The sequence below is a fragment of the Drosophila gunungcola genome, chromosome 3R, assembly GCF_025200985.1.
Source record: "Drosophila gunungcola strain Sukarami chromosome 3R, Dgunungcola_SK_2, whole genome shotgun sequence".
NCBI lineage: Eukaryota > Metazoa > Arthropoda > Insecta > Diptera > Drosophilidae > Drosophila > Drosophila gunungcola.
Genome location: NC_069139.1, coordinates 15,773,179 through 15,793,234, shown reverse-complemented (window position 1 = coordinate 15,793,234; position 20,056 = coordinate 15,773,179). Strand labels below are relative to the sequence as shown.

General features: G+C 44.0%; 5 protein-coding genes across 9 annotated transcripts; 2 read left to right on the top strand and 3 right to left on the bottom strand.

Moving 5' to 3' along the window:
- Window positions 1-109: 109 nt before the first annotated feature.
- Window positions 110-3,028, bottom strand: LOC128264579 (V-type proton ATPase 116 kDa subunit a 1). The gene is made up of 4 exons (XM_053000138.1): window positions 2,776-3,028; window positions 807-2,678; window positions 500-743; window positions 110-443 (listed from the first exon to the last, which is right to left on the bottom strand). Exons 1-4 carry the CDS (start codon window positions 2,926-2,928, stop codon window positions 178-180), a joined length of 2,535 nt encoding a protein of 844 aa, XP_052856098.1. The 5' UTR covers window positions 2,929-3,028; the 3' UTR covers window positions 110-177.
- A 645-nt stretch (window positions 3,029-3,673) lies between these two features.
- On the bottom strand, window positions 3,674-12,819 carry LOC128252794 (V-type proton ATPase 116 kDa subunit a 1). Of its 3 annotated transcripts, none has more exons than XM_052980838.1 (6): window positions 12,626-12,819; window positions 6,640-6,777; window positions 4,955-6,579; window positions 4,632-4,890; window positions 4,326-4,560; window positions 3,674-4,267 (listed from the first exon to the last, which is right to left on the bottom strand). In XM_052980838.1, the coding sequence occupies exons 2-6, from the start codon at window positions 6,754-6,756 to the stop codon at window positions 4,002-4,004; spliced, it is 2,502 nt and encodes an 833-aa protein (XP_052836798.1). In that variant the 5' UTR covers window positions 6,757-6,777; window positions 12,626-12,819; the 3' UTR covers window positions 3,674-4,001. The 3 variants fall into 3 exon arrangements, with proteins under 3 accessions (XP_052836798.1, XP_052836800.1, XP_052836799.1); XM_052980840.1 differs by having other exon boundaries at window positions 6,640-6,764; window positions 12,614-12,675; XM_052980839.1 differs by lacking the exon at window positions 12,626-12,819 and adding an exon at window positions 10,135-10,311.
- Window positions 12,820-13,846: 1,027 nt separating this feature from the next.
- On the top strand, window positions 13,847-14,545 carry LOC128252797 (vesicle transport through interaction with t-SNAREs homolog 1B). Its single transcript, XM_052980846.1, has 2 exons — window positions 13,847-14,098; window positions 14,158-14,545. Exons 1-2 carry the CDS (start codon window positions 13,940-13,942, stop codon window positions 14,365-14,367), a joined length of 369 nt encoding a protein of 122 aa, XP_052836806.1. The 5' UTR covers window positions 13,847-13,939; the 3' UTR covers window positions 14,368-14,545.
- Window positions 14,546-14,768: 223 nt separating this feature from the next.
- Window positions 14,769-17,413, bottom strand: LOC128252795 (WD repeat-containing protein 37). Its single transcript, XM_052980842.1, has 3 exons — window positions 16,949-17,413; window positions 16,040-16,595; window positions 14,769-15,958 (listed from the first exon to the last, which is right to left on the bottom strand). Exons 1-3 carry the CDS (start codon window positions 17,100-17,102, stop codon window positions 15,211-15,213), a joined length of 1,458 nt encoding a protein of 485 aa, XP_052836802.1. The 5' UTR covers window positions 17,103-17,413; the 3' UTR covers window positions 14,769-15,210.
- A 515-nt stretch (window positions 17,414-17,928) lies between these two features.
- LOC128252796 (cyclin-Q) lies at window positions 17,929-19,521 on the top strand. Of its 3 annotated transcripts, none has more exons than XM_052980844.1 (5): window positions 17,929-18,136; window positions 18,301-18,350; window positions 18,417-18,561; window positions 18,624-18,845; window positions 18,905-19,521. In XM_052980844.1, the coding sequence occupies exons 2-5, from the start codon at window positions 18,331-18,333 to the stop codon at window positions 19,232-19,234; spliced, it is 717 nt and encodes a 238-aa protein (XP_052836804.1). In that variant the 5' UTR covers window positions 17,929-18,136; window positions 18,301-18,330; the 3' UTR covers window positions 19,235-19,521. The 3 variants fall into 3 exon arrangements, with proteins under 3 accessions (XP_052836804.1, XP_052836803.1, XP_052836805.1); XM_052980845.1 differs by having other exon boundaries at window positions 17,941-18,076; XM_052980843.1 differs by having other exon boundaries at window positions 17,930-18,350.
- Window positions 19,522-20,056: the final 535 nt, after the last annotated feature.

Below are 20,056 nucleotides of genomic sequence, written 5' to 3'. Positions count from 1 at the left end.
AAAGATAATGTGTTTAAACGAATTTATAATAGCTTATTTTAAAAATAAAAAAACATAAATCCGTACTTTTTGTCTTAAAACTGTAGTGAATTAATAAAGTTCAGTAAAGTATTTTGTGATGCTTCTTTTATTAAACTTGTTTAAATGAGGTACCCTCTGAGGTCTCCCCATGTGCTTCTAATCGTCTTCGATGACGACCAAGATGTCCCTGAAACAAAAGGGCGTGAACGGATAGCCGTTTCCAGTGTAGAACTTGCTCATGAACTCCACCCAGTGCAGACGCAAAGTGTGCAGGAAGGCGGATAGACCCTCCATCATAACCATAATGGCAATGGTGAAGAACTCCCAAACGGCAAAGATGAAAAACAGCCAAATGGCGCCCACATATCCGTTCATTTGCAGACCCATCGCCAACACCATGGTCCACAGAACTTCAGAGAGCTCTGAAATAAAATCACTTATAAGCCGAACTTGAATTGTGCAACCAGGAGATTCTTACGGGCGTGAGCCAGGGACAAGGCCCAGAGACGCAGATAGGAGGCCGTGTGCGAGATGGTACTAAGGATATACTCGATTGTGTGGATAGCCTGGTGGATCCAGATCTCGCTCATGGGCTCGTCATCTTCTTCGCTGTGTCCGCCTGATTCGTGGGCCTCAGCTATTTCCGTGATGACGATTTCCTTTCCGGTGGTAACCTCTATCTTCTCCACGATCTCATCTACCTCCACCAATGGGCCAGCGGGCTGAAAGGTAAACAGTTTTAAATTTATACGAAACAGCCCAACTCTTATCTTATCTAATCTCACCCTGTTGCGGCGTTGGAATTTGATATACAAGGGCTTTCCGAGCAGGATCCAGGGAATGCAAAGAAGGGCCACCACTAGGAAAATCATCTCGAGATTCTTCTGGATCGGGAACATATTAACTTCGCAGCCCGGCAAGGCCGTCTCCGACTTGAAAAGCACCATGTCGATGAACATGATCAGCACCGAGGGTGCGCAACCGGGACTGTCGGCCGTCACGTCGGTGGTTGGACTGTACTTGATCCACTTGTAGAACATCATGAAGCACATGTAGCCGAACATGAGCAGCAGAAAGAGGACCTGCGGCACGAACTGCAGGATTATGTAGGCGTACTTCTTGAAGAACACGAAATTTTCCACCGACATGCACACGCCGAAGACCATGTGCAGGACTCCAAAGATGATAGAGAGCTTCATCTTGTAGGTGTTCAGGAAAATGATCTTGTTCGAGGCCGATTGCCAGACGGGATCTATGCCCATGGGGTAGACACCGCGCGTGGCCACCGAGGGGTTGAGCGTCAGGGTGGGATTGGTCAGCACAGTGGTTCTGTTGTACACATTGACCCAACGCGTGCCGAACACGTTGATCGATTTGGAGAAGATGTCGTTGTAGTGGAAGCCCGTGTACATGGCAAACAGACCCATCAGCATGATAATATATCGTCCGGCGAAGAAGATGTTCCAGATCTCGCCACCTCGTTTCTTAGCCAACCGCTTCTCGTCGATCACCATCCAGAGACCCAGGAGGAAGAGGATCGTGCCGTGGCCCATATCTCCGAACATCACGGCGAACAGGAAGGGGAAGGTGATGCAGGTATACAGACCCGGATTCACCTCACGGTAGCCAGCGATTCCATAGGCATCAATCAGATTCTGGAAGCCACGCGTGAACTTATTCGTCCGGAAGTACGTCGGCGGCTCCTTCTTGGTGTCCAGCACATTGATGAATGAGGGCACTGTGCTGCCCACACTGGCTGATCCGGCGGCCAGAGCCACCTCCACAAGCTCCAGCTCCCTTTTGGGGACCCAGCCCTCGCCAATCAGGCACTTACTGCCCATGTCCACGTTGAACTGGTTCAGCGTGTGGTAGATGCCCTTCATCTTCTTCACCATGGCACTCCAGGTGGGGATCTGCTTCAGGGCAGCCTGCAGCACGCAGGTCCTGTGGTCACTCGTCTGGTCGATGATGGCTTGGAGGTCTTCCAGCCGGGTCTTCACATTCCTCACCATCTCCTGCCGCTCGGCATGCGAACTGGGGCACGGGTACATGTGGGCATGGAAGCCATTGCACACCTTGCGAATCCTGCCCTGCAGCTGATCGCCCTGGAAGAAGACCACGAACACGCTCTTGTGCAGCACATTGCCTGTCTTGGGATCCGTCAAAGCAACATCCACATCGCACCGCCGAACGAACACATTGCCACGGGAGATGCGCCACAGCATTCGCTCGAAGGCGTACTCCCGCTCCCTGCTGATCACTCCTGCCACGAATCCCAGATGGCCATTGGACTGCTCGGGATCGCGATGGGTGCCCTTCTTGTTCAGATCGAAATTGTGCGACTCCTGGTCCGAGAAGAACTGATCGGTACGCTCCAGCACTTGGATCATCTCGCTGAGCTCCAGGAAGCTGGTCTGCAGGTTCACATTGTTGGCAGCCAACTCCATGATCTCCGTCTCCGTCTTCTCCAGGTGAGCCTCCAGATCGATGATCTCACGCGGCTGCGGCGCCGGCGGGAAGTCATCCATCAGGTCGAGCACCTTGTGGCCTTCCTTGTTGAGCTCGGCAGTCACGTAGCGGATCCGGCGCTCCAGTTCATCGCATCGTCTCACCTCACCAACAAATTTGCGCTGCTGGGCGTTCACTTTGACGTTCAGCTGTTAAAGGGATAAGGGTGGAAGGACTCAGGATTAGATCTTTCTAAAATTCTCAATCCAGATAAATTTATTTATCCAGAGCCAGGAAATCACTTACGTCACGAAACTGGACGCATCCGACTTCGCCCAAGGCTGCAATCGTATCATAGGCTGCCTCTGGCTGAAGATACATCTGCACCAAGGACATCACCTCGCTGCGGAAAATGCTGTTGCTCTCCTGATTGGAGCCGCAGCTCCACGACTTGGACATGTTCACTGATCCTGTTGATCCCTTTTCGTACTAAAATATTCCGGAGTGGCTCCGCACATTCGGAGCGCAGCTGACGAACTGATCGGTCCGGTCACTTGACTTAAACGAGGAAGGTTCCGTGGTGATTGCTGACCCACGAGCAACTTTACCGGCTTATCAGCGGAGGCGAGTCGCCTGCCTTGGATAAATATTTGGGGAACTCGGTGCCCAATTGAGCCATCCATCAATATGACGGAATGTCCGTTCCCTGTATTGCAATTCCCCTTTCCTAAAACACAGTCTTTCTCTTATCAGATAATAGTTTGCCCTGGGCGTAATACTCAGCCAGTGGGAATTAAAAACCAATTGACAGATAATTATAAATTGATTTCCAGTTCACTAAATACATGGCACATACGTAAGTAATAGGAACTATAATAAATATATTTAAGTTTATATAGTCCAACTATAGTAAAAATAGTTTTATTGGCACTATAGAGAATAAATGTAAGTAATAGAAATTCCATTACTCGAATTTCAAGTTCAAGTTAAGGAATTCCGACCGTAAACATTTCTTATAACGCACAAAAGTATGCTTTAACAATTAAGTTTTGTATAACAATTATTAATTAGTAGTTGACCCGACTGTTCAAATGTAAGTTCATGAAGCACAACAAATATTTTAAATTATTTTTTTACGAAACCTCTATAAAACCTGTTCTTGTGCTTACAATTAGCTATTTCCCAATTAAACATTTCAAACATATTTGCAGTTCTCTTCTTTGCTGTATATTTATTACAATTAATATTTGTATAAGTATTTATTATTATAACAATGAATATCAAATTATTGCTTTTGAAACAGTTTTTGAGAATACTAGGCACAACTCAAATGAGGAATACTTTTAAAACAGATGGAATACAAAACGAAGGATACAAAAAATGTGGGAAGAGCACCACAATACTGACAATATCCGAAAAATTAAACAAAACAAAACATTTAACAAACAATCAAAATAGTTTGGGCTGGGGGTAAACAAATCTTGCTGATAATTGAATACACATTTCCCTAGTTTGAGCACATTCGGATGGGTTTACTCCTCCTCCTCGCCATCGAGGATGGCCTTGAAGCTGAAGGGCTGGAAGGCGTAGCCCATTCCCTCGTAGAACTTGCTCATGAACTCCACCCAGTGCAGACGCAGTGTGTGCAGGAAAGCGGACAGACCCTCCATGAGGACCAGGATGGCCAGGGTGAAGAGGCACCAGGCTCCAAAGATGATGAACAGCCCAATTGCTCCGCCCACGCCTGGCATTTTCAGGCCCAAAGACAACACCATCTGCCACAGCACCTCGGAGAGCTCTGAAATGCAAATGTAATTAGTAATGTAATCAAACAGTCATCTAAGAGGCATGTTTACGGGCGTGAGCCAGGGACAAAGCCCAGAGACGCAGATAGGAGGCGGTGTGCGAAATGGTACTGAGCACGTATTCGATGGTGTGGATGGCCTGGTGAATGTAGATTTCGCTCATGGGCTCATCCTCATGGCCATGGGCACCTCCAGCGTTCTCCTCGTTTCCAGAGAAGCCCGTGGGCAGAGGGGTTTCACCCTCGGCCAGCTCAATGTTGCCGGTCAGCTGACCATTGTGCTTGGCCTACCGGGAAAAGTATAATTAAAATATGATAAATACAAGCTCAACCTAAGTAAGACTCATAGTAAACCTACATGATCGTTGTTTTTGCGGGTGAACTTGATGTACAGGGGCTTGCCCAACAGCATCCAGGGAATGCAGCAGAGGCCAATGAGCACAAAGGTTTTCTGCAGCTGCGGCTGGGACTCGAACATGAACTCGTTGCATCCCTTAAGCGGCGGTGAGTTCTTGAACAGCATCATGTTGATGAACATGATCAGCACGGAAGGAGCGCAACCGGGAGTCTCGGGCTGGTAGTTCGTCCTGGCGTTATAGTTCAACCACTTGAAGAACCTTAAAACCGTTTAAAATGATTAAATTTTGAATAGAATACATGAGTACTTCATAGGTAACTTACATCATGAACACCATGTAGCCGAAGAGCAGCAGCAGGAAGAGGATCTGGGGCACGAACTCCAAGAAAATGGAGGCATAGCGCTTGAAGTGGGTGAAGTTAACGACCGACATGCACACGCCGAAGACCATGTGCAGCACACCGAAGATGATCGAGAGCTTCATCTTGAAGCTGTTGAGGAAGATGATCTTGTTCGAGGCCAGCTGCCACACGGGATCCAATCCGAAGGGATAGACGCCCACGGCGGAGCTGTTGGGCGGCAACTGCAGGGACGGATTGCTCAAAACCGTCGAGTTGTCGTAGTTGATAAACCAACGCGATCCAAAAATGTTCATTGACTTGGAGAACACGTCGTTGTAGATCAAGCCCGTGTACATGGCAAACAAACCCATCAGCAGGATGATGTAGCGACCGCCAAAGAAGATGTTCCAGATCTCACCACCGCTGCGGATGCGTGCCAGCTTGCGCTCCCAGAGCACCATCCAAGCTCCGAACAGCACCAAGATCAGACCGTGGCCCAAATCACCGAACATCACGGCGAACAGGAAGGGGAAAGTGATGCAAGTGTACAGGGCGGGGTTGCACTCCCTGTACGAGGCCACTCCATAGGCATCGATCAGATTCTGGAAGCCACGGGTGAACTTGTTTGTCCTGTTGAAGGTCGGCGGCTGCTCGTTGGTATCGATCACGTTCAGGAACGATGGGATGGTGCTGCCCACGGCAGCAGATCCATCGGACAGAGCCTTCTGGACGACGGGCAAGTCCTTGGTGGGCACCCAGCACTCGCCAATCAGACACTTCTTGGTCACATCCATGTTGAACAGATTCAGCGTGTGGTAGATGGCCTTCATCTTCTTGACCATAATCGACCACGAGGGCAGATTCTTGGACACCGTTGCCAGGACGCGGCTGCGGTGATCCTCCGTCTGGCTGAGGACCAGCTTAAGATCCTCCAAGCGAGTGCGCACGTTGCGCACCATCTCCTCGCGCTCGTTGTGCGAACTGGGACAGGGATACAGGGAGGCGTGGAAGCCCGTGCACACCTTCTTGATGCGGTTCTTCAGCTGCTCGCCCTGGAAGAAGGCCACGAAGACGGTCTTGTAGATGGGATGACCGGTGGCCGGGTCATTCAGTGGCTGGTCCAGATCGGAGCGCTTGAGGAAGACATTGCCCCTGGAGATGCGCCACAGCATGCGCTCGAAGGCGAACACACGTTCGCGGTTGATCACGCCGGCCACGAAGCCAAGCCTGCCGCGATGCTGAGCGGTGGCCTCATCTCCTCCAGCTCGGTTGGAGGAGTCCAGGTTGAGCACCTCCTGGTCGGAGAAAAAGCCCTGCGTATTCTCCAACACCTTGCGCAGTTCGGTGAGCTCCAGATAGTTGGACTTCATGTTCACCTCGTTCTGGGCCAGTTCGATCATCTCCGACTCGGTCTTCTCCAGGTGAGCCTCCAGATCGATAATCTCGCGTGGATTGGGGGCACGCGGAATATCATCCTGGATATCGGGCAGGACGATGCCGTCCTTCTTGATCTCCGTCTCGATGTAGCGGATCTTGCGCTCCAGCTCATCGCAACGCCGCACCTCGGTGACGAACTTCCGCTGGAAGGCGTTCACGTTCACATTCAACTGCGAACAGATATATCACCTGATTAGTCGGGGTATTTGTTAAAGACAATCCGTACTTACGTCGCGGAACTGCACGCAGCCAGTTTCGCCCAGCTCAGATACGGAGGTGTACGCGGCCTCCGGCTGAATGAACATCTGGCATAGTGCCATCTCCTCACTACGGAACATGTCCCCCATCTTGGCGAGTGCTTACGTTCCCTGTGGGCGAACAGAGGGGTTGGGATGGGGGGTTAGTTTCGGCATTCCGCAGACGTGCAATTAAAATACGGAAAAGCAGCACCGACCGCGATTTGTTTTCGCCCTCAGTGAGTGTTTTGTCTGGGCCCACAGTATCGTATACGATAAACAATGGGATACATCGGGGAAAAATTAGTGCCAGCAAGTGGGTTTTTTGCAAATGAATTCATTACAGTTCTTAAAATAGCATTTACCGATATAATACCTTAGTTGTAAATACCTGATATATGTAGGTATAAAATGGTTTAAAATATTCAAAAATTAAATCCCGTATTAATACACGTTTTTTAGCTATGGTTTTGACATTTTTCTTAAATCTTGTGTAGAATCGATTTATTAAACTTTACTTAGTTATTCAAATTTCGTGTCTAATTTACAATTTTGCACCAAGTTAATTTCAATGCTACTTCGCCCCCTATTCCACCCAACCTGACATATTTATGTACAAATTTCGCTGACTTGCACATTATTTTATTTATTTGTCTTTCGTTTGTTTTTCTCTGGTGTGGAAAGGCAATCACTCTATTTTCAGCTCCATATGTTGTTCGGATTTGGCCAAAACTCAACATCTGTTTTGGCTTTCAGCACAACAAGAGAACCAAACAAGAGAGTCAATATATTAAGATACAAAATAAGTATTGGTTTCTTAATTACAACACCTTGTCACGTTCTAAACAATCGAATTTAATTTGCAAAATCACGTAACTTCAAACGGATCGTTAAATTCAATTGTATTTTAGACTCGAAGTTATTTTTTCAAGGTCTTTAATGTATGTTTATATAAAATACAAAAAAGAATAGGAAATAAGTGAAACATGTGTAAAAATTTAGATAGATTTAATTAAACCTTTTGAAAACAATTTTATTTTTCGTCATAAAAAAAGTTTAAAAAGTTGCAATTCTAAGAATTTTATGATTTATAATCGAAACAAAAAGTCGTTAAGGTAACTTGTGTGTTCCATTGTCGAATTCATTGTTTATAAGTCTCTAGCCAGACTAAACAGCATAGTTTGTTATATCTTTTTGTAAAATAAAAACATTCCTTGTTACCAAAATGTCGTTTTCTAAGGTAATCTAAAAGGGTAGGTGTGTAGGTACATACTTCCAAGACCTAAGTACATTTTGTCTCGTAATCGTAACCATTTTGCTTGAGCTATATCTAGACCAGCTGCAATATTGTTTACAGCCCAGCAAACAGTTCTTATCTTTATGTCGGCCTTAAATGCATTCTCTTGCTATATTTATTTCTTAAGTCAGTTGAACCTTCCAAAAACCCACAAAACATATGCGGGTCTCTACAAAAGTACAGATATAAGTTTAGCACATTTACTGATAATTGTAACATTATCAAGAACAGCCCGGCCCTGTGCAAATAGAGTTGACTTTTCCCAAAATCGGGGAAACTCTGATAATGCAAGTAATTACTGTTTTTGATTTAATTGGGACGCCTCCGCGCTGACGCGTCTATGGGTGGTTTGTTGAGCCGTTGAATGACATTTGGTGGGGTGGAGCAGGTCCTGGGGAAGGGCATTAGTCCGTAGTCCGCATTGTGGTGTCTGCACTCGAGAGCATTTCGCCATTTCGCAGTGTACACACAGACGACACCAAGGTTTGTTGTGACATCATCGGGCCAAACAGTCAACGACACGGCGACGTCAGCCTCGCACATTATCGAACTTTAATGGGTCCCCGGTCCCCGAATTCCATCCAAGCCCCCATTCCCATTAGCCGACAGGAGAGAATTAGCTTTTGCTTTTTGCGGTAGATATAAAACGTATGATGTGTTATATATATTAATACATAAGTAGCATGTATTAAAAACATTAGGAATATGTTCTCGTCATCGTGAAAAACAAATAGGAACACTGCCCCAAAAATTTGTTAAACGATTGAGTTAAATTTTTATTACTTAAAAAATTATTTATATATATTTATATATATTTTTTTTATATTTTTTGTGTGCACATATTTTGGGGAATTTCCGGACGGGACTCCACCAAGAACTTTAGAGATTAAATAAGTGTTGACTCATTTTGTAAGTCATTTTGCAAAAAGAACTTAGATATAAGTTCTTATCAATTATTCATAATTTTAGTAGAATGCTTTCGCTCTCAGTGTAGTGGCATTCGACTCATTTGTAAAACAGCATTAAAATAACAAAATAATGGCCCAAACAATTGGCCAGGAGCCAGTTAGTGTGGAATCGTCATTGATATACATCAAAAAACCCAACCAGAGTCGCTTTTAGGTTTATCAATCACATGACCAGCTACTGCAAAATGCTGAGGTCGGATTGGAACAGTAGGCTTATGGATATCAAATTCGCAGTGGAATGAGACTGTGACTGTACAACTCGATCCACTTGATGCTCCCAATCGCCTGTTGCTGCCCCTTTGCCGAGATATCTTTCGAGCAGTTTCAGCATTTAGCGCTTACACTTTTATCAGCGACACTTTGTTGTTATTCTTGAGCTTTATATATGTATGTATGTATGTACATAACTTAGAATCGTTGGCTGGTTGTCGCCAGTTTGCTAAAAATAGCAGTCATGAAATTCTTCGACTTAATTGCTTTTATTATTAATTATGAATGTGGCTCATTCTCGGCTCGTTAAGGCTCATTTTAGAGTGTTTGCCGGCCAATTGTTTTTCTAAATTTTAATTGCAATAATAAATTACTATTGGCGTGTGCCGATGCAGAGGCAAAGGAAAAATCCTTATAGACCGGGTTCTAATAAAACGCGGCTACTTGTTAAATTTACAATGCCATTTAGTGCATCGTTAGCTCGGGTAATTAGCACAATTTTTTTTACTTAATGATTGCTTATTTATGAGACATCCAAGGTTAATGATAGTAACCAGCCAATATTATATTATTACAAAATGCCTTTAATTTCTTATAGAAACAAAATTTGTATACTTTTTACTAACTAGAGATATTAAGTTGGCCTGCAGAAGGTCGTTTACATATAAAATTCAATGTTTTTTTGATTAAATTTTAATCAACTGTCGGTTGGATTTGAGGGGTTTATCACGAAAAAATGGGTATACCTCACAAGCTTACCACTACAATGGCAGCCTAGCAATAGGATATCAGACCTTATAAGAGTATATTATACTTTTCCAAAGCACTATTTGCAAATGTTCCTATAATTTTGGATTAATTGAGTTCTCAAAGAATAAAAAGCCTAAACAAAGCACCTAATTGGTAAATATTTATTCGTTTCCCATCAATTCACTCGAAACTCGTAATACAACTGCCAAGAACACCCCCGAAACCCGGTTGTATTCGAAAAACGGGTAATTCAATGCAACTTGCCTGCTCAAATGCTGTTTACCGATTCGACGAGCGTACTTTCGTTTTAATAAATTTAACAAAAAGTCGAGTTGAGTTTCCAATTGCAATTGCCCAATATCACAATATCACCGTATCACAGTTCACACGCACAGCTCAAACACGAAAAAAACACTGAGCCAGCGCAGCTGAACCAACTGGCTAACTGCTAACTGTAAACCAGTTCAACTTCAAAACAACAACTAAGCGCTAAGCGGCGTTGCCATTGCCGTTTGCTCTCCGCTCTTCTCCTTTCTTGTGTCGTCCCACTTCTCTTCTCTGCTCACTACTTGCCTGGTCAATTTCGTGAGTGGACTCTAGCCTTGCGTGCATGTGTGTGGGTGTAGGCTACCGCGATGCACAGGTTAACTTAGTTAACTGGAATATCTTAGCCCGTTTTTTATAATTTTCATAAATAACATTTTTAAACCAATAAGTCCACTTAAACCATTTAATTTAATTTCAATAAAATATAATAGCAACAGCAAAAAAATATAGTGAGCATGCACATAGTTAAATACCCGATTTTCATTTATTTTAAGAGCTAAAATTAATTTTTAAACTGCAATATTGCATTTAAATTCCGGGTTATAGCTTATTATAAATTTTCAGAGTTTTGAGAATTTTAATTTTGTTTATGTTTTGTAAAGTAATGTCGGTAAAAAATTAAGAATGATCATTTTGAAAAGCTCGACTTCAACGCTCTTATTAGATTAAAACCAAATAAATATTGTTATTAGTGGCCTTGCTGTTGACGAGATCAAATTAATTTGGAGCTTCACTGTGGTTCGTATGCAACCGTGGTTGCTGGTGTGGTAGTTGCTCCTGGCTTACTCACGCGAGTTGTGGGTGAGCCTTAATCACATTTAATAAAACATCGAAGGGAGAGGAGAAAGAGGGGAGGCAGGGAAAGAGAGAGAGAGTGCGAGCGGTTGACATTGACAACCCCCCTTTTCTTGTGAGCGGGCGCACGCCCATGTATGCGTAAGCTAATATCTCTACGCTTCGAAGTTTCGTTAAATTTTTTCTCTGTTTTGTTTGTTTCGCTCTTTATCGCTCTCCTCTTTGACTCTTTTTATTTGTTGTTAATTCGAATACAAATATAACTTCTACTTTTCATTGTACTTTTGCGCTCAGTTTTTATGACAATTCAATTTTTTTCACTGCGGGTAATTAAGAACTCGCTCGCACAAATATACGAACAAATTCGATGGAAACCACAAATGGAGGCGATCGAGAAAAATACAGGCCAGAGTCTTATTTTATTAACGCCAATTGTCTATTTCATTCGTTTTCTTCAACCAGTACTAAAACTTTTTCTGGTGGCGCCTCCATTGCGTCACAAAAAAAAAAAAAAAAACAATTATACCCATATGGCAATAACTTATCATTGAACTTATGGCCGGGAATCAAAACGGAAGCTAGCTAATAAATTAACTAACACAAAGCACTTCTTTTGTAGGCTTATGAATGTACACATATCCCAGTGTAAATTTTCCTAAAGTTTTATTTGAAATTATTCCTTCAAAAGCTACTTAAAAAATAATTTTTCTATTTTTTTACGACTTGAAAAAGTTTTAATCTGAAAGTTAGTTAACTAAAAGTCGGAAAAACTACAAAATCGAGTGTCATATAAGCTTGCAGTGCAATGCTCCACACCCAATGCTGATAAGACGGTAGAGTTATGTAATTGGAGATCGGGGACTCAAGTGTCGGGGCTTTATATAGCTTATTCTTCAGACGACCACTTGTGCAGCAAATACTATACTTGAGATGTGGAGCTGCTAGATTTCTGGGACCGATCAGATTTTCCATTCATAAACTAGGTCTGATGTGGCTGTGGCTAATCAGCAAAAATTGATTGATCGATTGAAGTTCTATGGGAAATTTATTGCGCGATCCATAAATCATAATCGAATGGAATTTATTGTTTGGTATTTGCAAGTACTTGAGCTCAGCTTTTTGGGTTTCCGTTTCAGCGGAAGATTTTTCCAGGCAAAGCTGTAGAATCGCAAAGATCACATGATAGCCCCCACATATGATTGCATAAAACTCGAAAACTCACGACTCTGTAAGAGAGCGCGACTCACAGACACTGTGTGGAGAGTATTATATGGGCTTGACTAACACTCACACTGCTATACTTGGTGCGTATCTGAGAGATACTCGCGGGTTTCGGAAAGAGATAGCACTTCGGTAGCCAGGTATCTGGCGCTCTGACTTTAGCTGTGACTTCTGGCAGGTGTTTGCACATCGGGTCCCATGACAGGTGAGCCACCCCCCACCCCATTTTGCTAACTAGTAGCTGTAACTAGCTAGCATCACGTGCCAAAATGCAGGCAATTTGAGTTGAATTACGAATACCCCCTGCTGATAGAGCACGTGCTTTTGATCATTAGTATAGTTTCTGTGGATAAACCCTAGATCAACCCAAGATCACCTTGAACCCGCTTGGTTTTTCGAGTTTTTTGCTTACCTTCGCAGCTCCGAAAACACTTTTGATGGCTAAGACACCAGATTCGATTCCCCGCGAGTGTGAGCGATAAAATTAGAACTTGTTTGTTGCCGAGCGAGAGTATCCACAGTATCTTTATTTGAATCTGAACCTGAATCGAGCGGAGCACACGTCTGCTCACCGCCAGCGATCGCCTGCGTTTAAATTTGGCACTCGCTGCCGCGACTTGGGAACCTCGCAAATCAGCTCTCCATATCTCTCACTCTCTATAACTCACACCCTCTGTAGGATCCGACTCTCTATCGAGCACTCACACTCACTATCGAGCACACTCACTCTCCCCAAGTGGGCATGCCAACTATGTATGATCGGGGGTCGTTATCAAAAATCAGAAATCGACAAATACCCGTACTAAAGTCGAAATCCTCGAGTGCTACATATGTACAAATGTCCGCATTGCGTAGCCACTGCCTTCTTCACTATCAATTTAAATTAATAACGCTTCAACCAAGTAATTCCCTGGTCTAGATAAGTCGAGCTGATATTGACAGTTGTTTGTTTTGGTTTTGTCAGGCACTATAAATCGCCCCTCTTGTCGGCCCTAGCAACTGAAGAAGGGGGTGCACAAAGTGAGCCCATCGATCTTTTGCTATAATGGGACTGATACATTTATAACTTTTCTATTTCTGGGTAGCGAAACTCTTGACTGTCTCCGGTCTGAGAAATAAAGTTGTTAATTGCTTTTTGTTTGTTAGAAGATGTTAAATCGAATAATTTATCAATCACCAGCAATTACTATCAATCAAACACCATAATTACACGGAAAAATTAATTGATAATAAAAAAACACGACATTTTAGATGTGTTTTGGGAACTATCTTCTGTGGCTTTATATCAGGATTTATAAAAAACATAATATGTTCTTAAAACAGAGAACAATATTATATTATTGCACTAATTATAAAATAAAATTAAAATGGAAAAACAAGAGTAGGCACTCCTAAGTAGGCAATCCTAAGCAGCATTTATAGGAATTATGGAAAACAAAATGAAACAATTTTAAACTAAACACAAATGTGGTAAATGCAAGGTAAATAATATTACAATTTAAAAATGCTTGTAAATATTTAAATTCAAACCAATATCAGTGCTGTAAAACGTGTGGACAGCCAACAGGTGGCATTGCCATTCAATGCAGCTTTAATGGCGTTAGCACCACTGTTTGGGGCGTTTAGGTATTTTCGCAGCTTGTGTCACTACGGTCACATCCTGCCTTTGTTTTGTTTTGGAAACCCACTGAAACGCATTTAATTTATTAAAAAACTTAACCAAATCATGTCCCACGCCGGCTATAGCCAGCTGCCCAGTGGCAGTGACCAGGAGCGCAGACAGGCGCAACTCTCGGCCAGCACCTATGACGTACTGCAGCGGACTGCGGACAGTATCCAGCGGTCCAACCAGATAGCCATCGAAACGGAGAATATGGGCACGGAGGTTAATACCCGAAATTACACATTTAGGGGTGTGATTCATTTTCTAACCCCAATCAACAGGTTCTGGGTGAACTGGGCGAGCAGAGGGAGTCGCTACTGCGCACCACTCGCCGCTTGGAAGACGCCGATCAAGATCTGTCCAAGTCGAGGGTCATCATTCGGAAATTGGGCAGGGAAGTGCTCTACAACAAGATTATCCTAATCCTCATTATCCTGCTGGAGCTGGGCATTCTCGTCGGGTTGCTGGTGCTTAAGTTCGCTCACCTGTGAGCGGTAGTCACTTTATTCCAAAGCTATAGCCACGAATCGTGCGGTGGACTATATATGTATATCTTTAAACCGTTACAACTATATTGCCTTAGATACTGATAAGTTATGCCACATGTAAATAAGGGAGTTGATACATATACTCAGAAATACAAGTAGATTCCCATACTTTTAAAATTTTATCTACTGACCTCTAATACCTACTCGGAAATAGTTATAATTAGAAGATTAAGTAAACCCTATTTGTCTAAACCTCAAGATATATTTACAAATTATAGGAAGGTAATCATTACTGATTTTACACTTAATAACTGAAGATCAACATATTAAGCAAGAAATTTAAGTTCTTCATATTATGAGGTAAATCAGTTAGTCGCAAAAATCCAAAGACAATTTAAATTCAGTTTTTAAGATATACCCAGCGATGATTTGGGTGCTTGATTATGTTTATTCATGTTTGCTAAAACGTTAATGCCTTAGACATCTATAATATGTTATTATGATAGTAAAACACAGATAAAATCGGAACTGGACCACGGAAGCTCTGCACTCCGATGGCTTCATCGCATCCCCAATGCATATATGCTATAACAATGATAATATGTAGTATACGTGCAGCACAATATGCCACGACTATTTGGCAAAAAGCAACGATTATTACACTCAGAGGACTACACCTAGATATTATAACATCTTGAACAATGTCTGCATAATACTTGATCTAAGATAAACGGTGTACACGTAGGTTTAGAGCATCACAATAGGATGCTTTGTTCGAGAGATGTTTGTGTTCCGCAGGGCTGCACCGCCTCATTCCTTCGGAGCAGCTCTCCGCTTCAGCCGCCTTCAATTGTCCTTGGGCAGGACGATGGACCAGCCGAAAACGCGGCGGTCGAAGCCGCAGGAGAAGAGGTCGCAGTCCAGCAGAGGTTCCTCAGCCCAGGCCACCGAAGAGACCATCCGTCGGTGGCCCTGCCGACTGGTGCGTGGCAACCGGGCCACTCTTTGACCATTTAAATCAAACAGCCGGATCTGTCTGTTGTCGTGCGGTATGGCGATGATCCCTCCACTGGAGACCGCCAGTCGATTGACCGAGGAGTCCGTGCGAATGGTGGCCAAGGCGGATCGCATGTTGCGCAGCTCCCACACCTTGATTGTGCGATCATCCGACCCGGACACCACTTTATCATCCCGGGCAAACACACTGGACGTAACCGTTTCCGAGTGTCCCTGGAAGACTGATACCGCCGGAATGGCCTCTCTGAAGTCCCACAGGCGGAACGTGGTGTCCCTGGAGGCTGTGACCACCAGACGCTGGGTGGGATGCGCCGACACGTGGGTCAGCTCGTGATCGTGTCCCGTGAGCGGCTGCAGTGGCTGCCCCGTCTCCACGTCCCACAGGATAGCGGTCCGGTCCCAGCTGCCCGTGATGATCTGGTCCATCGAAGAGAGCCAGTCGGCGGCCACCACCACCGAGAGGTGTCCCCCCGGGCCAGAGAACTCGCAGAGCGGAGTGCGCAAGGTGTCTACGCGATCGCGGTCCTCAACCTGCTCATCACTATCGTCCAGTTCCTCCTCTGAAGAATGGCCCTTTCTGAAAAATATATGAACATAGAATTTTTAATTAAATTCAATGTTGAACTCCCATTTTAATTCCCTGGGCCCAGCTACTCACTTGGGCACTTCCCAATTGACGGCCGCCTGCCAGATGTGAGCGGTGCCATCGCCGCTGCCGGTGAGCACGAGATCCCGCTGCTGGTGGAACTTGATGGAGTTCACGGAGCCAGCATGTCCTTGGTACTGCAGCAAGCATCTGGCGCTCTCGACGCCCCAAATGCAGGCCGTGTGATCGGCGGAGGCGGTACCAATGATGGGCTGTCCCGCCTTGGCGGCCACCTGCCAGATGCCGTCCTTGTGGCCCCCAAATTCGCGCACCACCGTGCTGACCACCGTAGGTGCCTTGAAGCTGGACACGATGCGGCTGGTCTGGGCCTTGATCTTGTTGCTGGCCTTCGCCTTGCTGCCACCGGTGGCGCTGCTTAGTTTGGCCTTCAGGCTCTTGTGTGTGCTGGAAGCGGCAGCCAGAAAGCTGCCGGCCCCTTCGTCCACCTGGGTGGCTGGCGTGGCCAAAGCTGTGGAGGAAGCCTGAGCGCTGAGAGATCCGCCTGCTGTGGCGCGCGCCTCCTGTACCGACTCCTTGGTGGCGGTAGCCATATCCAGTTTCTCCTGCACTGTAATGGAGATTGACAAAGGTAATTTAATTAACCATCATTAATTAACCACCTTACTTAAATATGTATTTTTTTAAAATATATGTAATTGAGGATTTCAACACTTATGTTTATTCATTGACTTGTAACATCCCAGTTGAGGGACAGCATAAGAGTCTCAAAAGAAAACTGGTCTAATTCTCCGAAAGAACCTTAAGACAACATTATTTATTGTGTTTTTAAATGATGAATCTGAATATCCAAGGGATAAGATTCCTGAAGTTAAATAGGGTTTAATATAGTTTTCACATATGTGAATAGTCTTGTGAAAAGTATATGAAAATGATAGGTAAATTATATACTTAGGTACTCACGGGTCTGATTCTCCAGGTAGAGCTGCTCGAATTCCCGCTCGATCTGGGCGAACAGGAAGTGGAGGCGTGCCCGGAAGGGCGCATCCTCCGGAACAACGGCCACATCCTCCGTCAAACTAGTAAGCCGCGCAGCCCGACTTTTTGTAGCCTTCATCCTCACTTTTTGCTTCTTTGTTGTGTATTGTGTATCTCGCAAGCGAATTGCTGTTCTCGCTGGGCGGTGATTTCCGTTTCCTGTCGCTGGGCGCCCGAGGGAATCCAATTAGTGGTCAGGGGTTGCTGGTTGGCGTTTTATTGATCCATCTTCTCTTGGTTTCGACGCATTTGCAGTTTTGGCTGGCTGAGAAACTGCTGTTGCACTTGGTTTTCGCAATGATAATACCTGTGGGTGGCGCGGGCGCGGGGGGAGCACTGCGGAACAGCTGGCGGCTATGGCGATGTGTATCTCATCGATGTTCGGCTATCGCCTATCGCCCACTGCCTATCGTTACACCGGGAAAAACATTTATTATAGCTTCAGAATTATATAAAATAAGACTTATTCATACTGATGAATATTAACTTAAAACAAAAAATAAACAAACAATTTTCACAAAGCTAAAAGTAGTTTAGAACTACATATCAACAAATAGGGTAAGCCTTAAAAATCGCAAAAGGTCTGAAGCATTTTCTATTTTCTTAACAATGATGCTGAAAAGTAACTCAAATGAAAATATCAAACAAACAAAAAACAGTTAACTTTTTTAACCTCATCACAATTTAAGTGATATCTGATTTTTCCCGGTGCACTTTTGTAAGAGAGCTTCCACTCAACAAACCCAGTGTTGAGCAACGATTTCTTTAATGTGTAGAATGCTATTTTTGACACGCTCAGGTATTAATATTTAAAATTATTAAGAGTACTTTTCTAGACCAGTGCGAGTTGGCAACAAAAGAAGGTTGTTTATAAAGCTAATCGTGAGCAGCTGCTTATCAACACTGTCTAGGTCAACAGCTGACTCGCCTATTATTCGAAGGGCTCTATTTTGAAAAGACAATTGATGGAGTGGGTCTGGGACTTTAAAACAAACAAAGCTGGCCACCATTTTAATTGGATCCCAATCGAACAGCTGACGTACGGCCGTCCCCGTTAGTTTTCCCAATCTCGTTGCATATCTGTCATTACAACGCTGCAGTTGAATCAAACCGGTTTGTCGCCTCTCGATTTTTCGGTGGTTTCATTTCATTTCCCAACTCTGCTCCTCGAGTGCCAACGAACTCGCTGGGTTTTTAAATAAAACACCTCCATCCTATCGTTCAGTTCAGAATAGCCTGGCAGTATGAAAAACGTTTTAGATGTAATGTCGTTGCAGCAGCACGTGGAGTCGAACAAAGCGCAGACCATGAAGCCCATCGACTATCGGTAATACTATATCTCTAAATCACCTATGTATGTACATCCGCATAATCTTAACCCAATCCTGTCCAGCAAGCTGAACAAACCCGGCGTGGTGCCGATGTACATCTTCGAGTGCGCTGCCAAGTTAAAAATGAAACCTTTGACAGCTGCCTGTGCGGCCATAGTATACCATCGGTTTTTCCGGGAGGTCAAGGCCAGTGACTACGATGAGTTCGTGGGTATAGCAATCTATCAAAATCGGAATGTATCTCAAAGCGTATCCCTTTCAATTCCCAGCTAATTGCCGCTTCATCTTTGTATTTGGCTGGCAAAATCAAGGACGACGAAAGCGTGAAGATACGCGATGTGATCAACGTGGCATATTGCACACTGAACCGGGGAAATGCCCCATTGGATCTGAACGATGAGTATTGGTCGATGAGGGATGCCATTGTGCAGGCCGAGCTCCTCATCACACGCACCCTGGGATTTGATCTCAACATAGATCTGGCCCACAAGGTATGTCCCTAACTGGCAGAAACCGAACAATATCTTATCTATTATCTTATCATTTATAGTACTTACTACACTACATGAAGACACTGCAAGACTGGGTGGGCGCCGAGGTGTGGAATTCGGTGCCCATAGCCAAGGCAGCTGCCTCCTACTTACAGGACTTCCACCACAGCGCCAATATCCTCAAGTACAAGCCCACCCATGTGGCCATTGGGTGTCTGTCGCTCGCCCTCCAGACATACGGCATCCAGGTGCCCCTCACCGATGAGTCCGACGAATCCGCCATGTGGTACAAGCCCCTGGTCAAGGACTTCACCCGCGAAAACCAGTGGGAGATAATTGAGAACGTGATTGAGGTGTACAAGCATGAGGCCTTCTTAAAGGCCGCCTAATCCCTCCGAGACTGCCAAAACCATTCCTTTTTCCATCTGAATTTATTTATTTTCCCTTCACACATCATCAACCTAACTCAGACTATCTGGGCTCTATGCTCAAATGTCCAATGCATTTACATGCCCTCGTCAAAAAAAAAAAACAAATCTACCTGGATTAAAATGATATATGCTCGCAAGACACAAGATCTGTGGGTCAACAGAGCTGATATCTTAGATCTATTCCTCAAATTAAACTATTTATACAACGAAGAAATAAAAGGGTGTTGTGTTGCAAATGAATGAAAGTTTTTAAAACTGGTTGAGCAGTTAAAGGGAAGATTATACGTAGTTACTCTACAATGACTTTTTAATTAAAGAAACCATTTAATATATAAACACAATTAAACAAATGGCAAATTCCATGGTACCCAACTGTTTAAACAATGTTATTTTCAGAGATATTGGACATGATCTTGTTCTTAAATACGTTCATTTTAAGTTATTGAGTTCTAAAAAAAATTTTTATTCATAAGTAAAATAGGTTTATTGTAAAAGCTTATTTGAAAATGGGTTAAGTAATCAAAAATTTAATAATCTCAAAAGATAAGAAAGTTTAAATTTTTTTTTTTTTTTATCTAAACTAAAAACTTTCAGAAATCGATGTAGTCGTTATTTTGAACCAATGTTTTCGTAGTCGTGTTTCTTACTTGTACTTCCACTTGAGTATTAGTCTCTTTTGCATGTAATACATTGTCTCTTAAAACACGCAGTACCTTATATCCAATGTTTCTTATAGATTATTCACATCACGCAGTCATTTCTATAACCAATTTCCCTGAT

Bases quoted from the DNA above. Each gene is read 5' to 3' on its own strand.
- LOC128252797 (XM_052980846.1), top strand. From the start codon at position 13,940: ATGTCCCACGCCGGCTATAGCCAGCTGCCCAGTGGCAGTGACCAGGAG. The intron at 14,099-14,157 runs GTTAATACCCGA...CCCAATCAACAG, and splicing joins CGGAGAATATGGGCACGGAG to GTTCTGGGTGAACTGGGCGA.
- LOC128252796 (XM_052980843.1), top strand. From the start codon at position 18,268: ATGAAAAACGTTTTAGATGTAATGTCGTTGCAGCAGCACGTGGAGTCG. The intron at 18,351-18,416 runs GTAATACTATAT...AATCCTGTCCAG, and splicing joins ATGAAGCCCATCGACTATCG to CAAGCTGAACAAACCCGGCG. The intron at 18,562-18,623 runs GTGGGTATAGCA...TTCAATTCCCAG, and splicing joins CCAGTGACTACGATGAGTTC to CTAATTGCCGCTTCATCTTT.
- LOC128252795 (XM_052980842.1), bottom strand. From the start codon at position 17,102: ATGAAGGCTACAAAAAGTCGGGCTGCGCGGCTTACTAGTTTGACGGAG. The intron at 16,596-16,948 runs GTGAGTACCTAA...TCTCCATTACAG, and splicing joins CTACCTGGAGAATCAGACCC to TGCAGGAGAAACTGGATATG. The intron at 15,959-16,039 runs GTGAGTAGCTGG...TATATTTTTCAG, and splicing joins GTCAATTGGGAAGTGCCCAA to AAAGGGCCATTCTTCAGAGG.
- LOC128252794 (XM_052980838.1), bottom strand. From the start codon at position 6,756: ATGGGGGACATGTTCCGTAGTGAGGAGATGGCACTATGCCAGATGTTC. The intron at 4,891-4,954 runs GTAAGTTACCTA...AACGGTTTTAAG, and splicing joins GGCTACATGGTGTTCATGAT to GTTCTTCAAGTGGTTGAACT. The intron at 4,268-4,325 runs GTAAACATGCCT...TTTGCATTTCAG, and splicing joins TTTGTCCCTGGCTCACGCCC to AGCTCTCCGAGGTGCTGTGG.
- LOC128264579 (XM_053000138.1), bottom strand. From the start codon at position 2,928: ATGTCCAAGTCGTGGAGCTGCGGCTCCAATCAGGAGAGCAACAGCATT. The intron at 2,679-2,775 runs GTAAGTGATTTC...TCCCTTTAACAG, and splicing joins GATGCGTCCAGTTTCGTGAC to CTGAACGTCAAAGTGAACGC. The intron at 444-499 runs GTAAGAATCTCC...ATTTTATTTCAG, and splicing joins CTTGTCCCTGGCTCACGCCC to AGCTCTCTGAAGTTCTGTGG.